This window comes from Macadamia integrifolia, chromosome 11 (genome assembly GCF_013358625.1).
Source record: "Macadamia integrifolia cultivar HAES 741 chromosome 11, SCU_Mint_v3, whole genome shotgun sequence".
Lineage (NCBI taxonomy): Eukaryota > Viridiplantae > Streptophyta > Magnoliopsida > Proteales > Proteaceae > Macadamia > Macadamia integrifolia.
The window spans coordinates 6437328-6457746 of NC_056567.1; the positions used below are offsets into that span (position 1 = coordinate 6437328).

The window sequence follows — 20419 nt, forward strand, 5'->3', positions numbered from 1 at the left end:
GCTTTATATTATAGCCATGGGTTTTGATGTTTACTTTGAGTGCATCTAGGATATTTGGGTCACTTAAAGACACAATTATATCGGGATAGACATCAAAGTCCATTGCATAGGCTTATTTCAATGGCTCCTAGTAACGAATCATCAAAGTCTAGGAACCTTTGGTTATGAAGGGCTAATAACATGGAGGTGTTAAGTCTTTCTCTGTGTAGGGGTTTAACGACCACTTGGATAAGTCCAATATAGACATACTTATAATCTTTTCCTTAAGATCTGTGAAGATTTTACTTCAAAGAGTCTGGTTTGCTCAAACTTTGGTGAGGAATCAACGGTTTGTTCAACTATTTTGATAGTTTCTGAGGTGACTTTTGGGGTGCTCCATCTCTGGAACTTACTATCTAAGTTTTTTATTTATCATAACTTGTGACACTCCTGCTGGAGGTCAATTTGCCAAATAATCTCGAAGATGTTGATAAAAAAAAATTGACTCATGTTTACCACTACTGTCCCCCTTTAAGAAATTGTATTTTACCTAACTCTAAAGAAGGCAAAAGGTAATTTTCAGAACTAGCACAATAAGGGTCTTACAATCTCACTGCCCTTCCTCTAATGATAGAGGAAACCTCAAAGTTACACGCTACCAAGAATGAATACAAAGAGAAAGAGAGAAGAGTACTGCATAACATAAGTCTATTATTGCAGACCTTTGGCTCTATAAATTGAATTTACTCTTTATGAGCTCCCAAACAAAAAAGTTATCATGAAGTTTTTAATTCTAGCCTTTTTAAGTTCTCACACAATAAAAAGGAGTAAAGGGATGACCAGAGAGTTGGAATTCCTCATGTGGCCTGAAAGATGTGCAATTAGCTCAGGTGACCTGTGAGTTGTAGGTCCTTGGGTGCATGTCACAAGGATGAAGAAATGAATCTAGGGGTTTTATGTGATTCCTCAATGATAAAATAGGTTAGTAATTTGGGGTTGATTTATTTGTATTTTAATGCAAAAGGTAAGATAGTCATTTGTATTTTAGATTTAACACCGTTAGAAAATATAGGACTAGGTTTAATTGTTAGAATAAATAGGGTTGGTCTTAATATTGGGGAAAACTTCAAGGGATGGGACTATAATTTTTCCTAAAAAATATGGTCATTTTGACTTCCCAAGTATTTAAATATCATTTGAAGTTGAAAATTATTTACAAAAAAACTGATGTAATCTCCCTCACTGGATTGCTTGAATTCAAGGAAATGGAGAGTGATTGCTTTTATACTTAAAATCAGTCTTGGATAGAAGAAAATACTCTTCCGTTCCTTAAATTCGAGCAATCCAGTGAGGGAGATTGCATCATTTGGTATCAGAGCTTTGGAGAAGAGAGTCATACTACAAATTCAAGCAAGATGTAGAAATGACAATCTACAACCTCAACTATATATTGTTAAATTAGCTCTTAAGGTCGAGATGTTGTAATTTCAACATCAAGTAGTTGACTTGATTCTTAAGATTGAACGATTGAAGAAAGTTTCGCAATGTTTGAAGATCCTATTAAGGATATATCTAAATTTTTTTTTATCTTTATTGTGTCTAATGATTATTTTTCAGATTCCCACATGAAGGACGTAATAGCAACAACAAAGTTTATCATAATTGATATGATAAAGAGTTCATCAGTTCCTCAAGTTGATTATGTTGATCCATTTTTGGATGTCTACACCTTTACTTATAGTTAAGTTTTTTTTGTCATGAGTGACATCAACAACCAAATGTGAATGCATTATTTGATCAAACTAAAGATGACATATATGAACCAATTTTGTTCATATATATTAAGATGGAGATGATCAATCAACCAGTGACCAAATTACACAATTAGTTTTGCGCATTCAACAAATCAAATAGAGATATTATATTATTCCCATTTGATCCCAGTGGCACACTATGACACTTTAGGATGGACGAGAATTCGGGACAAATTCTTTTCAACAAGGGGAATATGATGCAGACATAGACATTAAAAAATAAAAAAAACCTAGAGAAGTTGACCCAAACACTCTTAGCCCAATCCACTGTTGGGACTCCCTAAGGGATTCCTTTAAGTTCCTCTTGCTCTTCCCTAAGTTAAGAAGCATTTTTTTTCCCTTAAAAGTTCAAAGAAAGCCCACTTGGAAGTTATCACTCATCTTGAAAGAATAATCAAAGTATTAAGTCTTGCATTAAGGCATTGGAGACCTCAACTCTTGCATCAAGGCATATGAGACTTAACAAATGGAAGACCTTGACTAATTTTCCTATTTCTAGATTTTCTATTGAGTTTTATTTTCCTATTTTGTGATTAGTCCATGTCACAACTTGAAATTCTAAAAGATGGTTGTAGTCTCCTAGGTTAAACGTTGTAGTCCAATATATAGAGGACAAATTTTGAGTTTTAGACAAATTTTCAGTTTTAGAGACACAATTGAATCAAAGAAATTTTTAAAATTGCTCGAAGCTTCTTTTGAATTTTTAAGAGTCCCTTTTATGAGTTGAAAAAATTGAGATTTCAATCAGGCTAGAAGAACTAAGCATTCAATCTTGAAAAACTGGAGTCACACCCTCTCAAAGATCCAACCTAGAAGAATTGAATTTTTGAAGCTTCTAGCATTTTCAAATTTGGATTGTCTAAGTCCATTACCTTGAAAGTCAGTTTACCCTTTTTCACCCAGAATCTCAAAAATTCCTATTTCATAAAAATTATAGCCCCCTCTTGTCTTTTATACCTAATTTGAATCATCTTAAATCGATATTGTAGCAAAGAGTTATACCTAAATTACTGGCCGTAGGTCATTCCGTCTGAGATTGGTTTTGCATATAAAAGTAAGTATTCTCCCGGTCCTTGAATTCGAGAAATCCCATGAGGGAGATTACATTAGAAACATGGATGAATATGTTTCCTAAAAGAACTATTCTCAAGTTATTAGTTTAGCCTCTTACTTTATGAACCATTCCAGGCCAGACATAGCATTCGTTGTTAAAAAGTTGAGTCAACATACCCATAATCCTAGTATAGAACATTAGCAAAAACTATAGGTTATGGTCTGTATAAATTGGAAATTAAGTTGTGTTGGAAGATTATTATGATGCTAATTATATTTCACAAACAAATGAATCTTTAAAAACTAGTGGTATGTATTCACACTAGGCGGTAGAATGATTTCTTGAAAATTGATAAAATAATCCTATGGTATAGGATCTACCATGGAAGCAGAGTTTATGACTTTAGAGAAAGCCGATGCCAAATCCTAAATCCAAATGGCTATGGAATTTGATAGGAAAATGATTGCTACATTGCCCTTGTACATATTCCTTTATATCATTCCCACATAATAAATAGTGTAGCCCACACTGACATGCTCTCTCCTTTTCTAATAATGTGAACCCATGTAAATTCCATATAAATGGTACCACTTTTAAAACTCTCATTGCTGAAACGTACAAATTTCTTTTGACACCACCCTTGTATTTGATATCCAATGGATATTTTATAGACAAGACTATCGATAAGGGTATTTATGGACGATAACAAAAGAAAAAAAGATATATTTGTATCACATAACAGGTTTGATGAAGACTAAAATTTTGTTGAAAGATAAATCCAAAGTTTCCTCCACTTAGATGTCAAGTATTACAAAAATGGTTGACACTTCTTCCTTTCCTGGAATCAATCTCATGGAAGATCTCTCATTGCTTTCGTGAAGCAAATCCGATAGCGGACTTCTTGGCAAAACAGGTTTCCAAATCTAGAAACTTTGGGTTCTCGGTGTCTTTCCCCATACATGGAGTAGAGTATTTAGAGAATGATTTTCAGGGTAGGCATCGTTTTAGATTCCTATAGGGATTTTGCTAGCTTTCTCTACTGATGGCCATGCTAAAGGTGAAGATTGCTAGTGACGCTAAAGGTTTCTGCCTTGTCTTTTTCTTTGGTTTTTTATGTATCTTTTCTTTTATTAAACTTTTTCTTTTAATAAAGATCATCTTTTAGGAGAAAAAAAAATTGTCAAGCTTTACTAACTGAAGATGATGAGGTAAGATATTTTTCTTTTCTTTTATAAATCTAGGACTACCATGAGGATGCGTGACAATGCCTAGACTCCTTATGGCATGCATTAGAAAATATATTAATAAATATAAAAAAGAAAATTAAATGATCAATCCTGGCCATTCTTTAGATAGATTACCAATAAATGCCTGTCAATGGGATCATTCATAAAATCTTTAAAATATATATATATACTCCGGCCAGAACACATCATGGAAGAGGATTTTTATTTTTTACACCTTAACTGCCATTATTCTTTTGTTACATTTAAGCAGTGATAATATCGAATATGTACAACCCCGAGGAGATGAAATCCTATCTCTGGCATTTTTAATTGACACGAAACGAACATGCTGCCGGGTACAAGACACGTCTCTGAACCACCAACCCCTCCACCTCTGTACAGTATCCTCCACTTGATCTGCATGCAATCGTTTCGAGGTCCACGCCCCTCTCTCCCTACACTCCACACTTCATTTCCTCTTCTCGCAGACGTCAGACTCCACACTACACATGGAGAGAAAGCAGGTCATGTTCTTCAGATTCTGCTAAAGGGTTGCATCTGTCTTGCATATTCCTGAAGACTGTACCTAACGTCTCCAGTCTCCAGTCTCCTCTCCTCTCTCTCTCGAACCAGAACGGGAAGCCCTCCACTCACCGTAGCGGTGAGCCCCGGAGCAAACCTCGGTGACAGACTCGGCTTTACCACCTCGACTTGAAACCGTCGGACTAGGGCTAGGGCCACGCTTTTCACCTCCATCAGTGCTATTTCTTTTCCCAAACACACCCTTAACCCAGCTTGGAAGACCGGGTACTTGAAGGGACTCTCCGGTGAAAACACACCGTTCTTGAGCCACCTCTCCGGTTTGAATTCAAGGCAGTCAGGGCCCCACACCTGTTCCATCCTCCCCATGGCGTAGGGGTGGTACGTCACCCTAGTCCCCTTCCTCACCACCTTACCGTCCGGTAGCACGTCGTCATCTTCTGCGTACTTGGAATCGAACTGTACGGGCGGGTAAAGCCTCATGCTTTCGTAAACCGCCGCCTGCAGGTAATGCATCTCCCTAATTTGTATGAAGCTCGCCAGCTCTTCCTCCTCCTGGTGGGATTGGGACCCCATGATCCGGTCCGACTCCTGCCTTATCATTCCCTCCACCTGCGGGTGCTTTGCTAGTAACCAGAAGAAACTGGTCAATACTGATGCAACCGTGTCGCGACCGGCTAAAAGGAAGCTTATGACGATGTCCCTCAGGTACATATCATCGTTGACCGAACCCATGAACCTTGAAAGCAGGTCTTTCTGGTTCTCGAATCCCATGGTTCTCTTTTGCCTTATCACCCCGTCGGCTAGCAAGTTGACCATTCGGATTGACTCTTTAAGCTCCTTCTCTGTACCTAAATTTAACAGCCGCTTGATCTTCCAAATCAACGGTGATGCCACCAACGCTCTTTCCGCCGATAATTTCGATGCCAAATCAAAGGCCATGGCGAACTCAGACATAGGCAACGACAATTTCAAACAGCCAGGGTCAAGCCCAAACGAGAATTTGCAAATGCTATCAAAAGAAAATCGGCGAAACACGTCTTGCAGATCCAAGAACCCACCCTTCGATGCCGCCGACGAGAGAAGTGGTAGAAGACGATGTTGGATCTCGTTGGAAATGACCTCCAAGGCGTAAGATCTTATGGAGAGACTCCCGAGTTCATGGCTCGCCATTTTCCTCTGGAACTTCCAATGCTCGCCGTCGACGTTGAAGATACCCTGACCCAAGAGATCCCCAAGAATAGTAGAGAAAGGTTTCCCTTTCGGGTAGTTGTCAAACCTTGTCTTGAGCATGTACTCGACGTTATCCGGGTTTGCCGTGACGATGTTGCCGAGGACATGGATATGGATCGTTTGGCTGGGCGATTTTCTCAGTAGGTGGGTGTACCAGTCGCAGAGATTATCGAATTGGATCGACCAACTAGACGTTAGAAAACTATGACAGACGTCGCAGCTACACCAGAGCTTCACTCTAACTAGTAACAAAGAGAGAGAGAAGAGAGAGAAACAAAGGGTGAAAGAGAAAAATATAAAGGAGAAGCACATTTGTAGGGACTGTAAGGACATGGAAGCTTCGGACTCCATCGATGAATAAACTGATAAGGGTGGTTTGAGAAAAGAAGCAATGAGAAGATATGTGAAGCCCATAAGCCTATACCATTTTATATTCTAGAAAGTTTTCCGTTTTCTTTTCAGTTTTTCTACTTTAGCATCCCCCATTTGGCCTTTTCTCCCTTAGAAAAATAATGGGAAACAGATAAGGGGAAGAGGAAAAATATGAAAACGCACGGGTAATGCGTGCTCTAAAAACTAATGTCGGTTATTTGAATCATAGAGAATACGTCATCAGTTTTTTTATAAAAAATTATTTTACCCACGTGCTTTTATTCTTTGTATACTTAATTCATTTTTATCTGAGAAGAGAAAGATAAACTAAACTAGAGCTTGGACGCAACAGACCGGTGGGAGACATGATTGAATTAAATATTTCTTATATTAAACTTCTTAATTAAAAAATTACTTCTTAATTAAAATTTATGTGGTTGCCCTTAAGGCACAAACAATTAAAATACGAGTTAGTCTTTTGGCTTGACAAGCTTTGAATGATATAATTTGTTTTGGTGTTGTTGGAGCTTTTACATCCTCATCTTTTTGTATTTGTCTTGTGTTATTTGTATTCTTAAACATGTTCCAAGTAAAATGAAAAGAGAAAGTCCAAAGTGTAAATATATTCTAAGGTAAATAAAATGAATAGTAATTAGGTTTAATTTGTCTTATTTATTCTTATATTGGGTTATTCAAGAGGTCTTGATCTTTGTAATTTTTGTATTAGATTAATAATTTTTTTATGAATAAGAAATATATTAAAAACTGAAAAAAAGGAGACATACGACAAACCAAATAAGAATTTTTCATTACTATTTGAGGAAAAAATTGATAAAATACCACTTATGGGTCAAATTCAAAGCCTTATAATATTAATTATAAGGTAGAAATGATCCAACGAGGATATTTTTAAGACATGTTCAAAATTTTCGATAACCAATTAGAGATTATATATCTATAACTCTCAACATCTCAATAGAACACGTGTTCAAAAAAATTATTAGTAGGATCCTAATGCATTGGAGTTTTAGTTTTATTTATTCTTATATTGGGCTAAGAATTTTCAAAGATTATTGTCAAGCTTGTAGTGCACCACCATCATAGAACACAAGGATATAGAGCTAGAAATATTAATAGATAAATAAATATAATGGTAAACGTTATTCTGCATCACTTTATGTATTTATTTATTTATGTTTAAGAATGAATTTGGAAAAAAAATAAATAAATAAATATGAACTCATTGAAAAGGTAATAATGTAAGTGCCCTAATTTGGATGACATAACTGTAGGAATTGTGTAGCCTACCACATATTTAAGATTGGGAGAGGGATAGGTATGCCACCGGTATCAAGCATGCTGGATAGCACCAATAGGAACACATGATGGAGTATCATTCAGGAAAGATATAAGGGTCATTTCAGCAAAAGGAAAGAGAAAGATAGACACAATGGGTGCTAGCATATTTGATATCGGCGGCATACCCAACCTTTTCCCTTTAAGATTTTATGGAAAGCATATTTAAGATTATATGAGATTATATGAAAGAAGAGTTGTGCGACACTCCCTGAATGAGCATGTGCCTACACTCCAACAAGAGCATGACATGTGGGCGCGCAACATTAGAACTGGCATCCAGCCCAACCCTTGAATGGACATGAATGATGGGTGAGTGGGACAATAAGTACTGCCTTATCATGGAGCACGACTACACACTAGCATTTACCCTAAATGGGAAGCCACTTGCTCTGGCAAAGCCAAAAAAGAAAAATGGGATGATTTCAATAATATGGCATCAGGTGTTGTACTTGTTCCCATGCATTTTTTTAGCAGTTAAAATTTTTTATACTTTGTAGTTTTTTCATTGGTTGCAGGAGTTTATTTTATATACATTTACGTTAGGGATGTAAATGAATAGTCGAAATTCAAGTTTGAATTCACATCCATATCTATTTAGGGGTATCTTGAAGTTTAGCAAGTTTTAGAGAATGAGAAAAATAGCTAAGACAACTTAGAAAGATAGATTAAAAGTAAATTGTATTCAATGGGGAGAGGAAGGTCCAGGGGATTACACAAGTCAGAGAGTAAACAGATAGTCAAAAATCTGAATTTGATCCGCATTCATATCCGTATCCATTTAGAGGTATCCGTATCTGATTAGGGAATATCCAGATCTGATCAGCCAGGATCTCAATTCAATCCGTATCCAATCCATTTACATCCCTACTACTTTCATATGAGTAAGATCAACATGCTATAAATAAATAAAAGATTAACTTGCTATTTGGCCTACCCAAGTTGAGATTGAAAGCAACATACTTGCTATTTGGCCTATCAACGTTGAGATTGAAAGAAACACCTTTCCTTCCCTATGAAAAATTTATTGAAATTCTAATGAAAAAAGATTGAAATGGTCCCCAGTATGCAGTTTTTTTCCTATATTATTTTTTCATCTATTCTAAAAATGTGAATCCATTTGGATGATAATTTTTTCAAGATACCTATTGCTAGCGCGAAATCTACCTTAATCTCTCACAGTCCTCTGACTGTATTGGTTGGTGCTTAGGTGTGTCAGAATCCTTCCTGACCGGATTTAATCGTAAATTTGACTTTGATCAAGCGACTGGGGTTTCCTCTTGCCCCGATTGCTCTAGGAACTTTTAGACAAGACAAAACCCAAAGACAAACTAAAGGAACAGGATGGAACAGTATATTCCTCAAAGTTAATCTCAAGTGAGAATAAACTACACCTAACGTTAAACAAAGAGTTCTAAGTTGCCTCTAACACTAAAAAAGTAAAAGTAAATGGATAAATTGGACTGTTGATAGGTTTTCTGTGATTTTTTTTATGATCCCCTTTCTGGTCGATTTTCTCTCCCTAAAATAGCATATTCATTCAACTACCCTCTACACATATTGTTGACACACTACTTCCACTGAGCCAACTCCTATTACCTTCATGACACTTGTCCAACGACCACATTTTTCCAACACATCCCTACTCCTCCCCATGTACGAACATCATGCATTCGTGGATAATGGGATTTTAACGCCTCATCACTAGCCCACGTTTCCTTTCCATGCGCGAGTGTCACATCAATGATAAATGGGGAAATTTCAAACTTTACCTCCAACAATTGCCCCACATATTCCACGATACAAGCCAATGTAAGCCAAAAGTGTGGGTGGATTATGGTTTTAATAGTAGTTAATGGTCCAAGTGTCCAGGCTTCTTGGACCAGATTACCACTGGATCATAATCTTTGGTGGCAAAATTCAAAAAAGTTTAAAATCTGGGTGATAATTACGCTAGCTGATGTGCGTCAACCAATCTCCCCTCTCGCTAATATAATATCGCCAAATGCCTGTTAACCAGCGCAATTTTGGCAAAATATTTTCACTCTTCCCTTTAAAGGCAGGCTGGTATCTAGGGAGTACTATTCATTTCCCATAATCTCACACTCATCGTCTCCCCCTTCGCATTACTCAGAAAAAACATGAGCTCCTCCGTTCCCCAGGGTAACGATCCACGTCTAGAGGATCAGCTTGCACATGATAGGGACTCCCTGCGTGCACTCATGGTCCAACCTGAGGTATTGATTTTCCATGGTTCTCATTTCTCCCTTGGTCCCTTTCTCCCTTCTCCATCCTTCCGGGTTAAAAATTTCCCTCACCACAAGAAAGAGGAACTTTTCCATCAAACCAACCCTGTTAGGGTAGAAACCAAACCAAAGGCTTGGCACCGCTTCTAGCCTCATCATCTAGAAGGCTGGAGTGACTAGGTAGAATGGATGACCACAACCAAATCCACCAAGTTGCATTCAATGGGCATCTTTCATGCCATCCAGATGACCAAATGCCCCATTCCTCCTTACCGTCCTCTTTTTCAAGCAGCTATGTGCTTTTGGACCTAGTCGACCAATACTTTCCATTTTCCTTGCGGCATGCTCAGCCCAACCTTTTTGGACATAGGGGCTTTACTTGGTCTTAAGTCTCAAGGTGAGGAGTTAAATGGAGCCTCGTACGGTTTTGCGGAGCATGGTCTGGAGTTTACTAAATAGAACATATACCCCAATTACATAGAGACCCATAGGCGTGAGGATAGTCCGATCACTCAAATGGAGTATGTGGCATTCCTACTCTCATGGATTTTCCGTTGTATGATGTGCTCCCGAGCAGAAAAGATTTTCAAAGCCTTTTTAAAGTGAGCCAATGCTTTGGCTGATGGTAGTTCAGTAGACCTAGCCTCTTTCATCCTATCTGCCCTGCATCTGGTTGCAACGAGTTCCTTAAGGACGACTTCACCAATGGGGGTGGACCGTTCTGGGTGTTATAGCTTTGGCTTAGAGCAAATTTTCTTGAGACCTACCTCATCCATGTTCATAACACTTCCCCTGTCATAGTCTTCTCCTTTGTAAACATGCTAGCCCCTCCTGTTTCTCGTAGAGATTAGATTGATTTCTTTAATGGTCTTTCCTTTGGCCGTTCTCATGATCTCTTCACTCCCTTCCGTACCCTTAGAAATATTCTTGAGTGGCTAATCACGATCATTTGTGACCTTATGGCCACGGATGATTTGTGGGCCAATTTCTTAACGTGTCGTGATCTTCACTTTGGGATCATGCTCGAGCACTTAAAGAACAACATGTGTGGGGGATAATGCTATAACCCTCACTTTGTTACGCGTCAATTTGGCCTCGTCTAATCTACTCCCTATCCTTGCTATTATTCCTTAACCTACGGGAGTCAATCCTGAGCCCGCATCGGTAGCCCCGATCGAGCCCGACTCGCTTAAGGCCCGACCTAAATCAGCCCGTTTAATAAATGTTTCTGGCTTAAATGGGCATTTACGGTGCAGGCTACTAGCCCATCGGGCACCTGATCGGCCTGACTCGTTTAAGAAGCCCACTTGAACCGAGCCATTTAGCCCGACCGACCCGACCCCTTTAAAACTACCTAAATACCTATTTTACCACTACTAATACAACATAATAGTAAAGACTTTGTAAGAAAAAATCTATGATAGATGATGTTGAACACGGTATTACATCCAACTTTGTAAAATAGGGCCTTTTGAGATGTTTTAATAGGGAGTGAATGAAGGGTAGACAATTCTTGTGGAGAACAATCACTTTGGTACTTGTCATAATCTCTCTTCTTTTTTGTAAGAAACAACCATGATCACATATATGATTAACTGTGGAGAGTTTTTGGGTGACCTTTACTATGTTCAAATGGAAGATATCTGGACATTTAATCCACTTAAAAAAGATTCTAGAGGGAGCCCATTTAGAGCCCGTTTAGACTTAGGTAGGTCCGTAGCTCGTTTAAGGCATCCTAATTAAAGCCCGACACCTACCGGTCCAATTACAAACCATACCATGCCCCAAATCTAGGCCCATTTAAGTAAATGGGCATTCACGGCGTAAGGGTTTCACACAGCCAAGCCCGATTAGGCCCCGACCGAGACCGGCATGGCCTGACCGATTGACACACCTACCCTAACCTATCAAAAACTTGATCGGCCGGTGCTCTTCGAGGAGGAGATCCAAAGGATCACCGATATAAAGATGCTTGTCCTTTCCAAGTTCATTCCTTTTACTTTAAACCTCTCCTTTCTGTGACTGAAGATTTCCAAGCGTGGTGGCGATCCTATTTTGATGGGGACTTGGATCTGATCCTGATTGACCTTGCGTCCATTACCTCCACCCATAGCAATGATTCTAACACTGGCTCCTTTTCTGGCGTGCAAAGCAAAGATGACAGGAAGTGGCAGCTCAGATGGGCAAAAGGTAACTCTCTTTACAAATCTATCCTTGAATACGAAAAAGCATTTCAAATCATATATGACCTAGACCGTCAAGCAATGAAGGAGAAACACCGAAAGGCTGTAGAGAGGCTAGAACTCATCCAACGTTATGAATTCATGGCATGACCAAAGAACACGAATAAGTTACTTCATGGTCTTCCTATAAAGTATGACCATTTACACCATGAGTTCGTGCGCCTGATGGAGAAAAACCCCTCTTTTCCAGACACTCCCTTCGCCATTGCTGACATAGTAGATGCTCAAGCTTATGAAGCCATAGAGAGCGTGACCTTCTCGGGTTTGCTAGCCACCGACCATGAGTGGCATGGTATAAGGGAGCATGTGGCCATGGTTGAATATCGCCCCAACATTGGTACTATTTTCCTTTTTCATTTTCTATTTTCCAGTGCCTCTCTTTATGTCTAACTGTACCTTACACTTTTCAGATGCTTTGCCCCTAGCCACTGCTCAAGAATGATCTGAGGGCCCAGATGAGGTTTAGGTTGCAGAAGAGCTGTTTGACTTGCCAAATGATAACCGTCCTGAGAATGTTGCCCTCTTGAAGAGGCTTAGAAGAGGAAAGAGACCAGCTGCAACTCTGACGAAGGCCACTTTTATTTTATCTGGTCAGACTAGGTCACGGCCAAATGTTCTTGTGTCCAGTTCTCCATCCAAGCTGTTCGAAGAAGGAAACACAATGCCATTCCCCCAGTTGGAGTTTTTGAGGCTTTTGGCGCTTCTCAGCACGTGCCAAAAGGCTAAAGCAAACCCTCCGGTCATCCTGCAACTCCTCCTACTATCTCGATGAGATTGTCCCCACAAGATTCTAAAAAAGTAAGTATCCCCATATTCAGTTAATCTCCTTTTCTAATAGGAGAGGAATCTGATTACGTACTCTCTTGGTTTGATTTTTTAAGTCCTCTCCTCCTCTTCCTGACTTTGTGGCATGCTTAGTCAACTAGAGGCCCTGAAATCCTTCCAAAGTCTTTCCTCTAAGGTGGCCCCTGGCGAATCTTCCAATGCTCCCTTTGATATTGACCAAGCAATGGCTCTATATCATTCTTTGATAGGTCTATCAGTAGATGAAGTTTGCAAGCGCAATCAATCAGCCTCTATGGAACAAGTTGCCACTTCACTCTTGGGGAATCCCAGTCGCTCAGAGAAATAATGTGACTGTACAGGGTATCTCAAAGATCTAAGCCTATTGATCGGTAGCACCATTCCCGAAGCACTTGCACTTGCAGAGAACCTCAGAGGCCTTTTTAGTGATCATAAAGCTTCCTCCCAAAGGGTGAGCATCGAAAAAGCTTGATTTGAGGGTCTAAAGGAGGCTGCTACCACATCAAAGAATAAAATCAAAGCTATAGAGAAGGAGATCAGCCGGCTCCAGGGAGAGAAGACAAACAAAACACAACAATTTCGAGGTACTGTTTAAGGAGTTATCCCTTCTGGTAAAAGACTTGTAGGTCTTCGGTCAAAAGATTGAAGCATGAGAGAAGGATCTGCTTGATGCTACTCACCTTGTTTCTCAAGTGGACTACAAACTTGAAGTTTGTTGGTCCATCTTTGCTAAACACTCCAAGTTCTAGGCCTGCGAGCTAGCTAAGTCTACTCCTTTCTTGGTCAATCAAGGCATTAGTAATGAAGTGATCGTCTTTTCTTGTTGCTTCTATATTTCTTGTGTTGATCAATGTGTGTTGCTGTATATAAAGATCGCTTCGTCGACCTTAAGTAGGATTGGTTTGCCATCCTTTCATGTTGATTCCCACATGGTCGGGTGGTACCTTTAGGTATTTCCCATTTATTGGCTTCAACTGAATCGGTCCTTCTGGATTTTGGAGCCTATATGCCCCTCCTTTCAACACTTAGTAAACCTCAAACGGGCCTTCCCATGCAAGGGACCACTTACCAAATCGATTAGTCTTGGCCCCAAAATTGTCCTTCTCGAAAACTCTTTTGCTTGACTCAATTGTCATATTCCTTGGCCACCATCGCTTTTTGGGCCTGCATAAGGTTCAATGTTTTCAAGCGTTCCTCACTCAGATCTTCTAAGTCGGACTTCATAGCTTCGTTATACTCTTGTGATGACAAGCTGTGTTGGTGTGCTACTTGCAAAGATCTCACGATGACTTCCATGGGTAGTACTGCATCGTGACCGAATGTCAAGGAGAAAGGAGTGGTTCCTGTCTCCAACCATATAGTAGTCTGGTAAGCCCAAAGGACTTCAGAGAGCAATTCCGCCCAGGCGGAAGGATTATCGTCAATTACCTTAGCCAAATTTTCTTTTGGGACTTTATTACTCGCTTCAGCTTGGCCATTTCCTTGGGTGTAATAAGACATTGAGTGAATGATGGCAATCCCTTATTCCTTATCAAATTCCAAAACCATATCTCCTGTAAACACACTTCCATTGTCATAGGTTATGGTTTCAGGGAGGCCGAATCTGGGGATAATGCCTTGTTTTAGGAATTTAATCACGTCGATTTGGTGTACGACCTTGAGAGGAACTGCTTCCACTGATTTAGTGAAATAGTCCGTCATGACCAACACAAAGTTATGTTCCTGACGGGAAGGAGCGTATATCTTCCTAATGATGTCCATGGCCCACCCTCTGAACGGCCACGGTTTTATGATAGGGTGCAAGTTGACCGCTAGGGCTCATTGAATTAGTCCATACCTTTGGCAAGCTTGGCACCCTTTGGCGTACCTCAAGCAATAGTCAACGATGGTCAACCAGAAGTGTCTTGTTGTAGCCCTTCTACCAAACTAAATTTCATAGGGTGTCTTGCTCTTATGTGGTCTCAACATGCACCTATCATGGATGTGCATTGCAGTTAGAACTGCCACCTTCCCAAAACTTCTTTCCCATGCCATTCTTTGCTAATATAGTTCTAGCCATGTCTTGCACTATTCTATTCTTTCTTTCAACAAAACTATTTTGTTGAAGTGTTCTTGGAGCTGATTGCTTGCTTTAATACTATGCTTATAATAGTATCTTTAAAATCATCCCAACTATACTCACCTCCTCTGTGAGATCTCAGACATTTTATCTTCTTCCATATCTGATTTTTTCTTGCTTCTTAAAGATCTTAAATCTTTTTAAAGCCTATGAATTGTATTTCAAGAACATCACCTACACCATTCTAGAATGATCAACAACAAATAACATGATGTATCTCTCTCCTAAGATGTTAGGTGTCCTTATAGGACCACACAAGTCTGTGTGAATTAACTCCAATGGTGTGCTGGAATAGTACTCCTTTGACTTGAATGAGATTCTTTTATGCTTTTCCTTCTGACAAGATGCACATATATGATAGAGAGCTTCTTCAACATGAGAACATCTCTCACTACCTTCTTTGAAGAAATCTTGATAAGGTTCTTAAATCCCAATGTGCCCAAGTCTTCTGTGCCATAGTCATATCTCCTCATCTATGCTAACCATGCAAGAATCCTTGTCTATCTCTGTCAAGGTGTAAAAGTTCCCTGAAGTTCTTTGTCTTATAGCCACTTCCATTACTTGATCTTCTTATCTCATACCTTTTACTGCTGAAAGTCACTTCATGCCATTTGTCACAAATTCTGCTGATGCTAAGAAGATTGTGTTTGAATCATTCAATATATAAGACCTCATGAGATTTTTACTTTCTCATGATTTATATTAATGGAGCCCTTTCCTGTAATTCTAGCACCGTTCTTGGTGCCAAATTTCACAAGTCCACCTTCAAAGTCTTGTATTTTTTCAAATCTTCCCTAGACCAACGATCACGAGCTGAAACTACCTACACTTCCTACTCAACCACTGAGATAGCTGCTTAACATCATCAATATTAGGCCAAGAAATTCTACAACAATCAAGGAACATTTTCCAAAATGGACAATAAATAGTCGCATCTAGAAAAAAATGAGATTTAAACATTCAACATCCAAACCACATAAAATGCACTTAGAAAGAGACTCCCTTCTTTGAAATTATGTCGTTAGTTGGAAGCTTCCAGTGCATAAGGCACCATCTAAAGGAGGATTGTGTAGGTTGCAAGAATTTACTCCATACGAGAGGATACCACAAATGATTGGGATTTCTTTTTCTTATCTCATTCCATGCTGAGATAAAAAGAAAAAGAACCAAAAGAAGTTCCACTCCAAATATACCTGTCCACAAAGTCCCACAGAGGCAGTCTTATCCAATGGGCTTTAGAGAATGCATCTTTTAACATACTAGATCAAACGTCAGGAATATTCCAAGAGAAATTATGGATTATTTCTGACACCTTTAGAGAAAAATTATTCAGAGGATCTAGAGCTTGACCACATAAATCCACAACAGAGTTTTCTCCCAACCAGTTATCATTCTATAGGCTAAAATTCTTACCATTCCCTATAATCCATCTTTGCTTACTAGTAATGAAGGACCAAATCTCATGGATTCCTGGCCAAATCAACAAAGAATTGTAAGATTATTTAGGATGCCCATTACTAAGAAATCGAGCTTTAAAAGCTCATGGCTAAACTCCCATGCTTAATGTTCTGCACTTGCTTGCAAATAAGGGATTTGTTGCTGTCGCAGAGTCTATGAATATCCAGACAAGCTTCCTCTTTTGGTTTACACACAATATCCCATTTAACTATCACAACTTTAGCAAAGTCAACATCCCCTAATCAGATGAAATTCCTCATCCATTTTTCCATGAGATTAATTAAGGAATTGGGCCTCCAATACACAGAGAAATTATGCACTGGCATACCCAAAATAACGGATCTAACCAGTTGAACTCTGCCAACCATGAAGAGCAATTTACCTTTCCAACCTAATAGGCGCTCCCTGATTTTATCCATCATGTGCATCAAAAACTGGTTTTTGACTCTACCTTTAAATATTTGCAACCCAAGGTAACCTGTTGGGAAATTAAATGAACTAGTTTCTAAAGTTTCTGAAATACATTGCTTTCTTGAAGGAGATACTTTCCCCATAAATAACTTGCTCTTCTCTAAATTAATATTCTGACCCAGAAACTCCTGATACTTCTTCAAGAAATAAATTCCTAACATAATTTATAGATGCATTCATGAAAATGAATATGTCATCTGCAAAAAGTAAGTAAACTGGCACCAACTCACCAGCCAGTATGGAGGGAGAGGAAAGATTGGTACCATGAAGGGTCCTTTAAATCAAAGGGAATTATTTTTAGCGGATTAGACGGGATGTGCAAGCTGCTAGTTTCTCCTTATCAGGTGTTATTAAGTAGCCAGCGGACCTGATTTGTTGTTGCGGTTTGGGTTTATCTACTCTTCCTAGCAAGACATTGTCGATTCTAGAGTTTTTTGGTGTAAACTAAGCTTGAGATGGATGAAATTGAATGTGGATGGTTGTTCCTTGGGCAACCCTAGAATATCAGGAGCGGGAGGAGTTTTTCGATATCACAAGGCAGTGTGGTTGGATCTTCTAAGATGTTCTTAGGGATCCAATCAAACTATTATGCTAAATTCAAAGCTCTGATTGAAGGTATTTATTATAGATAGGGAGCCTCAAATTGAAGTGCTTTGGATTGAATCTGACTCGGCAGTAGTGGTTTTAGCCATCCAAAGTCAATCTATTCCCTAGTACATAGCTCAAGATTGGAACTTTGTGAAGCTCTACTTAGATTCTATAAGATAGAAGATTTCTCATTGCTTCCATGAAGCTAACCCTGTAGTGGATTTTCTAGCCAAGGATGTGGCAAAATCATGTCTATCAGCCTCCAATATTACATTTCCTATTCATATTTATTCTGAGATCTCCCATAATGCTGATTCGAGACCAAGATTTCGGTTTAGTTAATTTCCTTTAGGTTTATTCTCCCCTGCTGATGGCCATGCTGAAGGTGGGGGTTTATAAATCAGATTTTTGAGTTGCATTTTTTCTTTCTTCATTTCTTAATAAAACTTCTGATCTTTAGTTAAAAAAAGAAAGAAAGTAACCAAATAGGGAAATCCAACTTACATAAGTTGCCTTTATCTTAAGTTGTTGTTCTCATTGTCCTCGATTTTGACCTTGTGGATGTTAAAACCATTCACTATTTTAAACCCTTAGACTTAAGCATGTAAGTGAGCAGTTGGTGTATGTAGATACGGAGAAGCACAAGAGAGATTAACCCTGATGTTCTCAGTAGAAAAAAAAAAAAAAGGCGATGAGAGATGATGAGCAAGGACAAAGGAGAAGCACGAGTGGGGTTGGGGTATATAGCATTGCGCCAGCAACAGGGTTGGGGATGGGTTGCAGTGTTGTAGTTATATATATGTAAACAATTATAAAATACAAAGTTTCAAAATTGTGACATATCCCCTTGTTTAAGTTTACTTTTTCTTTTACTTTTATCTTTACTTTTGGGTTCTGAGCTCAAAAGTGTTGGAGGGATGTTTTGAATGAAAAATTCAAAATATATAAGCAAAAGCCAAAGTCTTGTCTTAAAGGACAAGGTGTTTAATCCCACATTGGTTTGAGAGGAGTGGAAATGTGGGCAATAGACTTGTTACTTAAGGGTGCAAGCCCTTTGGAGAAGAACTCTCCCACTTCTTATGTGTGTGGGGGTTCCTGGGGTGCTTTTGAATCCTGTGCACGCCAAGCCGGGCCGTTGATTTGGTTGAAGTCGGGTGTGGGTTAAAGGATTCTTATCTTTTTACACCAATTTTGAATTTTAAATTCAAATACGTATAGGTATCTATACATACGGGAGGTTTCCATACATAGACAGGTTTGTACAAATACGGAGTGTACAAGTAGCACCCATATGAACATCTATATACACAGTATTCTGTCCATGATAGAATACTTTTTTGGAAATTTACTCTCTCTCTCTCTCTTTCTCTTCCTCGCTTCCTTCTCTGTTTTTGACCATTGCATAAAATAGTGTTACAAAACCGTGTTTAGTGAGCCTAGACTTTCTCTCTCAAAGGATCAGAGTTTGTGTACAATCAAACAAAGATCAGAGGTTGATTTATCTTGGAGGTAAAAAGCAGGAACTCCCAATTGTACTTCTATAAGGAGCATTTTAGACCTTAAGGAGAGTATCATCTTCTGATACGACTCAACCTATCTTGGTTCGTTTGCTTCAACATCAGTGACGGTCTGCTCCAATACTTTGTCTTCTGTATTACTGGAATAGTCCCATTCAAACAATGGTCTTATACAAAGATATACCTTTTCCATCATGCAGGAAAGACCTAGTCAACCAGAGCCTAACCCTAGGCATCATCAGCCTGTTAGTTCACAAACATCAACTAATGCACCACTGAATATAGTATAAGGTCAGACCCAACAAGGGCCCTCTAACCAATGTAATGTTGTTTATGCCCTTAGGAGTGGTAGAGAGTACCAACAGAGTGTTCCTAAATCTTCCTCATCTATTACTCATGTTAACTCTCCTTCAGTTAAGGACACAAGTGTGCCTCTTTTTTCAGGTTCGTCTAATGAACCTAAAGATTTTTCTGAAACTATAGATGATTTGGTTGGGGTCCCACATTTTAGACATTTAATAAAAAATAAAAAAAATAGTTTGAGGGTAGGTTGCAAGCTTTTCCTTTGTGACGTGTCAGCTAAGCAGTGTACGGAGGGTAATTACTCTCCATGTACGTGTAGTTGATCCAGACTCGGTCTCCTATCCTAAAGTTCTTTCTGGAACTTCCTTGGTGATGTCTCTGTGCTTTATCACTTATCCTTGTCATTCTTAATTAGAAGCCTTGGTTCTCTTCCTTTCGTGTTTAACCTTCTTCATCGCTGTTTGTGTAGCAGTGTCATTCTTCCATGTTTCTTCTTTAGTCTTGTGATACTAACCTAGTTTTTTCAATGATTTGAGTTTCTAATTTCTCTCTTAGGTTCCTTCGTGGGGTCGGGGTCTCCATTTTTCGAAGATCTCCAATTGGTTCATTTTTTGTTTTCTTGGTATATGGCTTCTAAGAGCTGTTTCTTCTTTTGTTCCAAGGTTATGCAATGTAAGATGGTTTTTCCGGCTCTGACTTCTTTAGCCTAGAGTTATTGCTCGGTTCTCTCTCTTCTTCGGATGGCAACGATCAATCTCTTAGTAACATTTGGTGGACCGAGGTTGACTGTTCAGTCTCAGGGCAGCAGTGGTGGTGGTGGGTCTCACTCTCGAGTTGTCCTCGGGTTATTTGAGTCTGGGATGCTCTCTGTCACTCATGACCCTTTCGCTACAAATGATGGAACCCGAAAGTAGGGTGGTCCTTGGTCGAGTGAATGAGTGTGGATCAGGTTTTTGTACAACAATGATTTCCGTATGTACTGATCTACAAATGAAATTTATCACAGATTTGGTTGTGATATGGATTCCATCTGTGCAGATTAGTCCTATACAAAAATACCTCTCAGACGAGAACTTGATTCGCTCTCTAAGTGAAT

At 39.1% G+C, this 20419-nt stretch overlaps 1 protein-coding gene across 1 annotated transcript; it reads right to left on the reverse strand.

Annotated features, from left to right (window-relative positions):
• Positions 1–4215: 4215 nt before the first annotated feature.
• On the reverse strand, positions 4216–6366 carry LOC122093552 (cytochrome P450 94C1-like). Its single transcript, XM_042663907.1, has one exon. The coding sequence runs from the start codon at positions 6258–6260 to the stop codon at positions 4608–4610; it is 1653 nt and encodes a 550-aa protein (XP_042519841.1). The 5' UTR covers positions 6261–6366; the 3' UTR covers positions 4216–4607.
• Positions 6367–20419: the final 14053 nt, after the last annotated feature.

Coding starts and splice junctions, on each gene's coding strand:
- LOC122093552 (XM_042663907.1), bottom strand. CDS start 6,260: ATGGGCTTCACATATCTTCTCATTGCTTCTTTTCTCAAACCACCCTTA.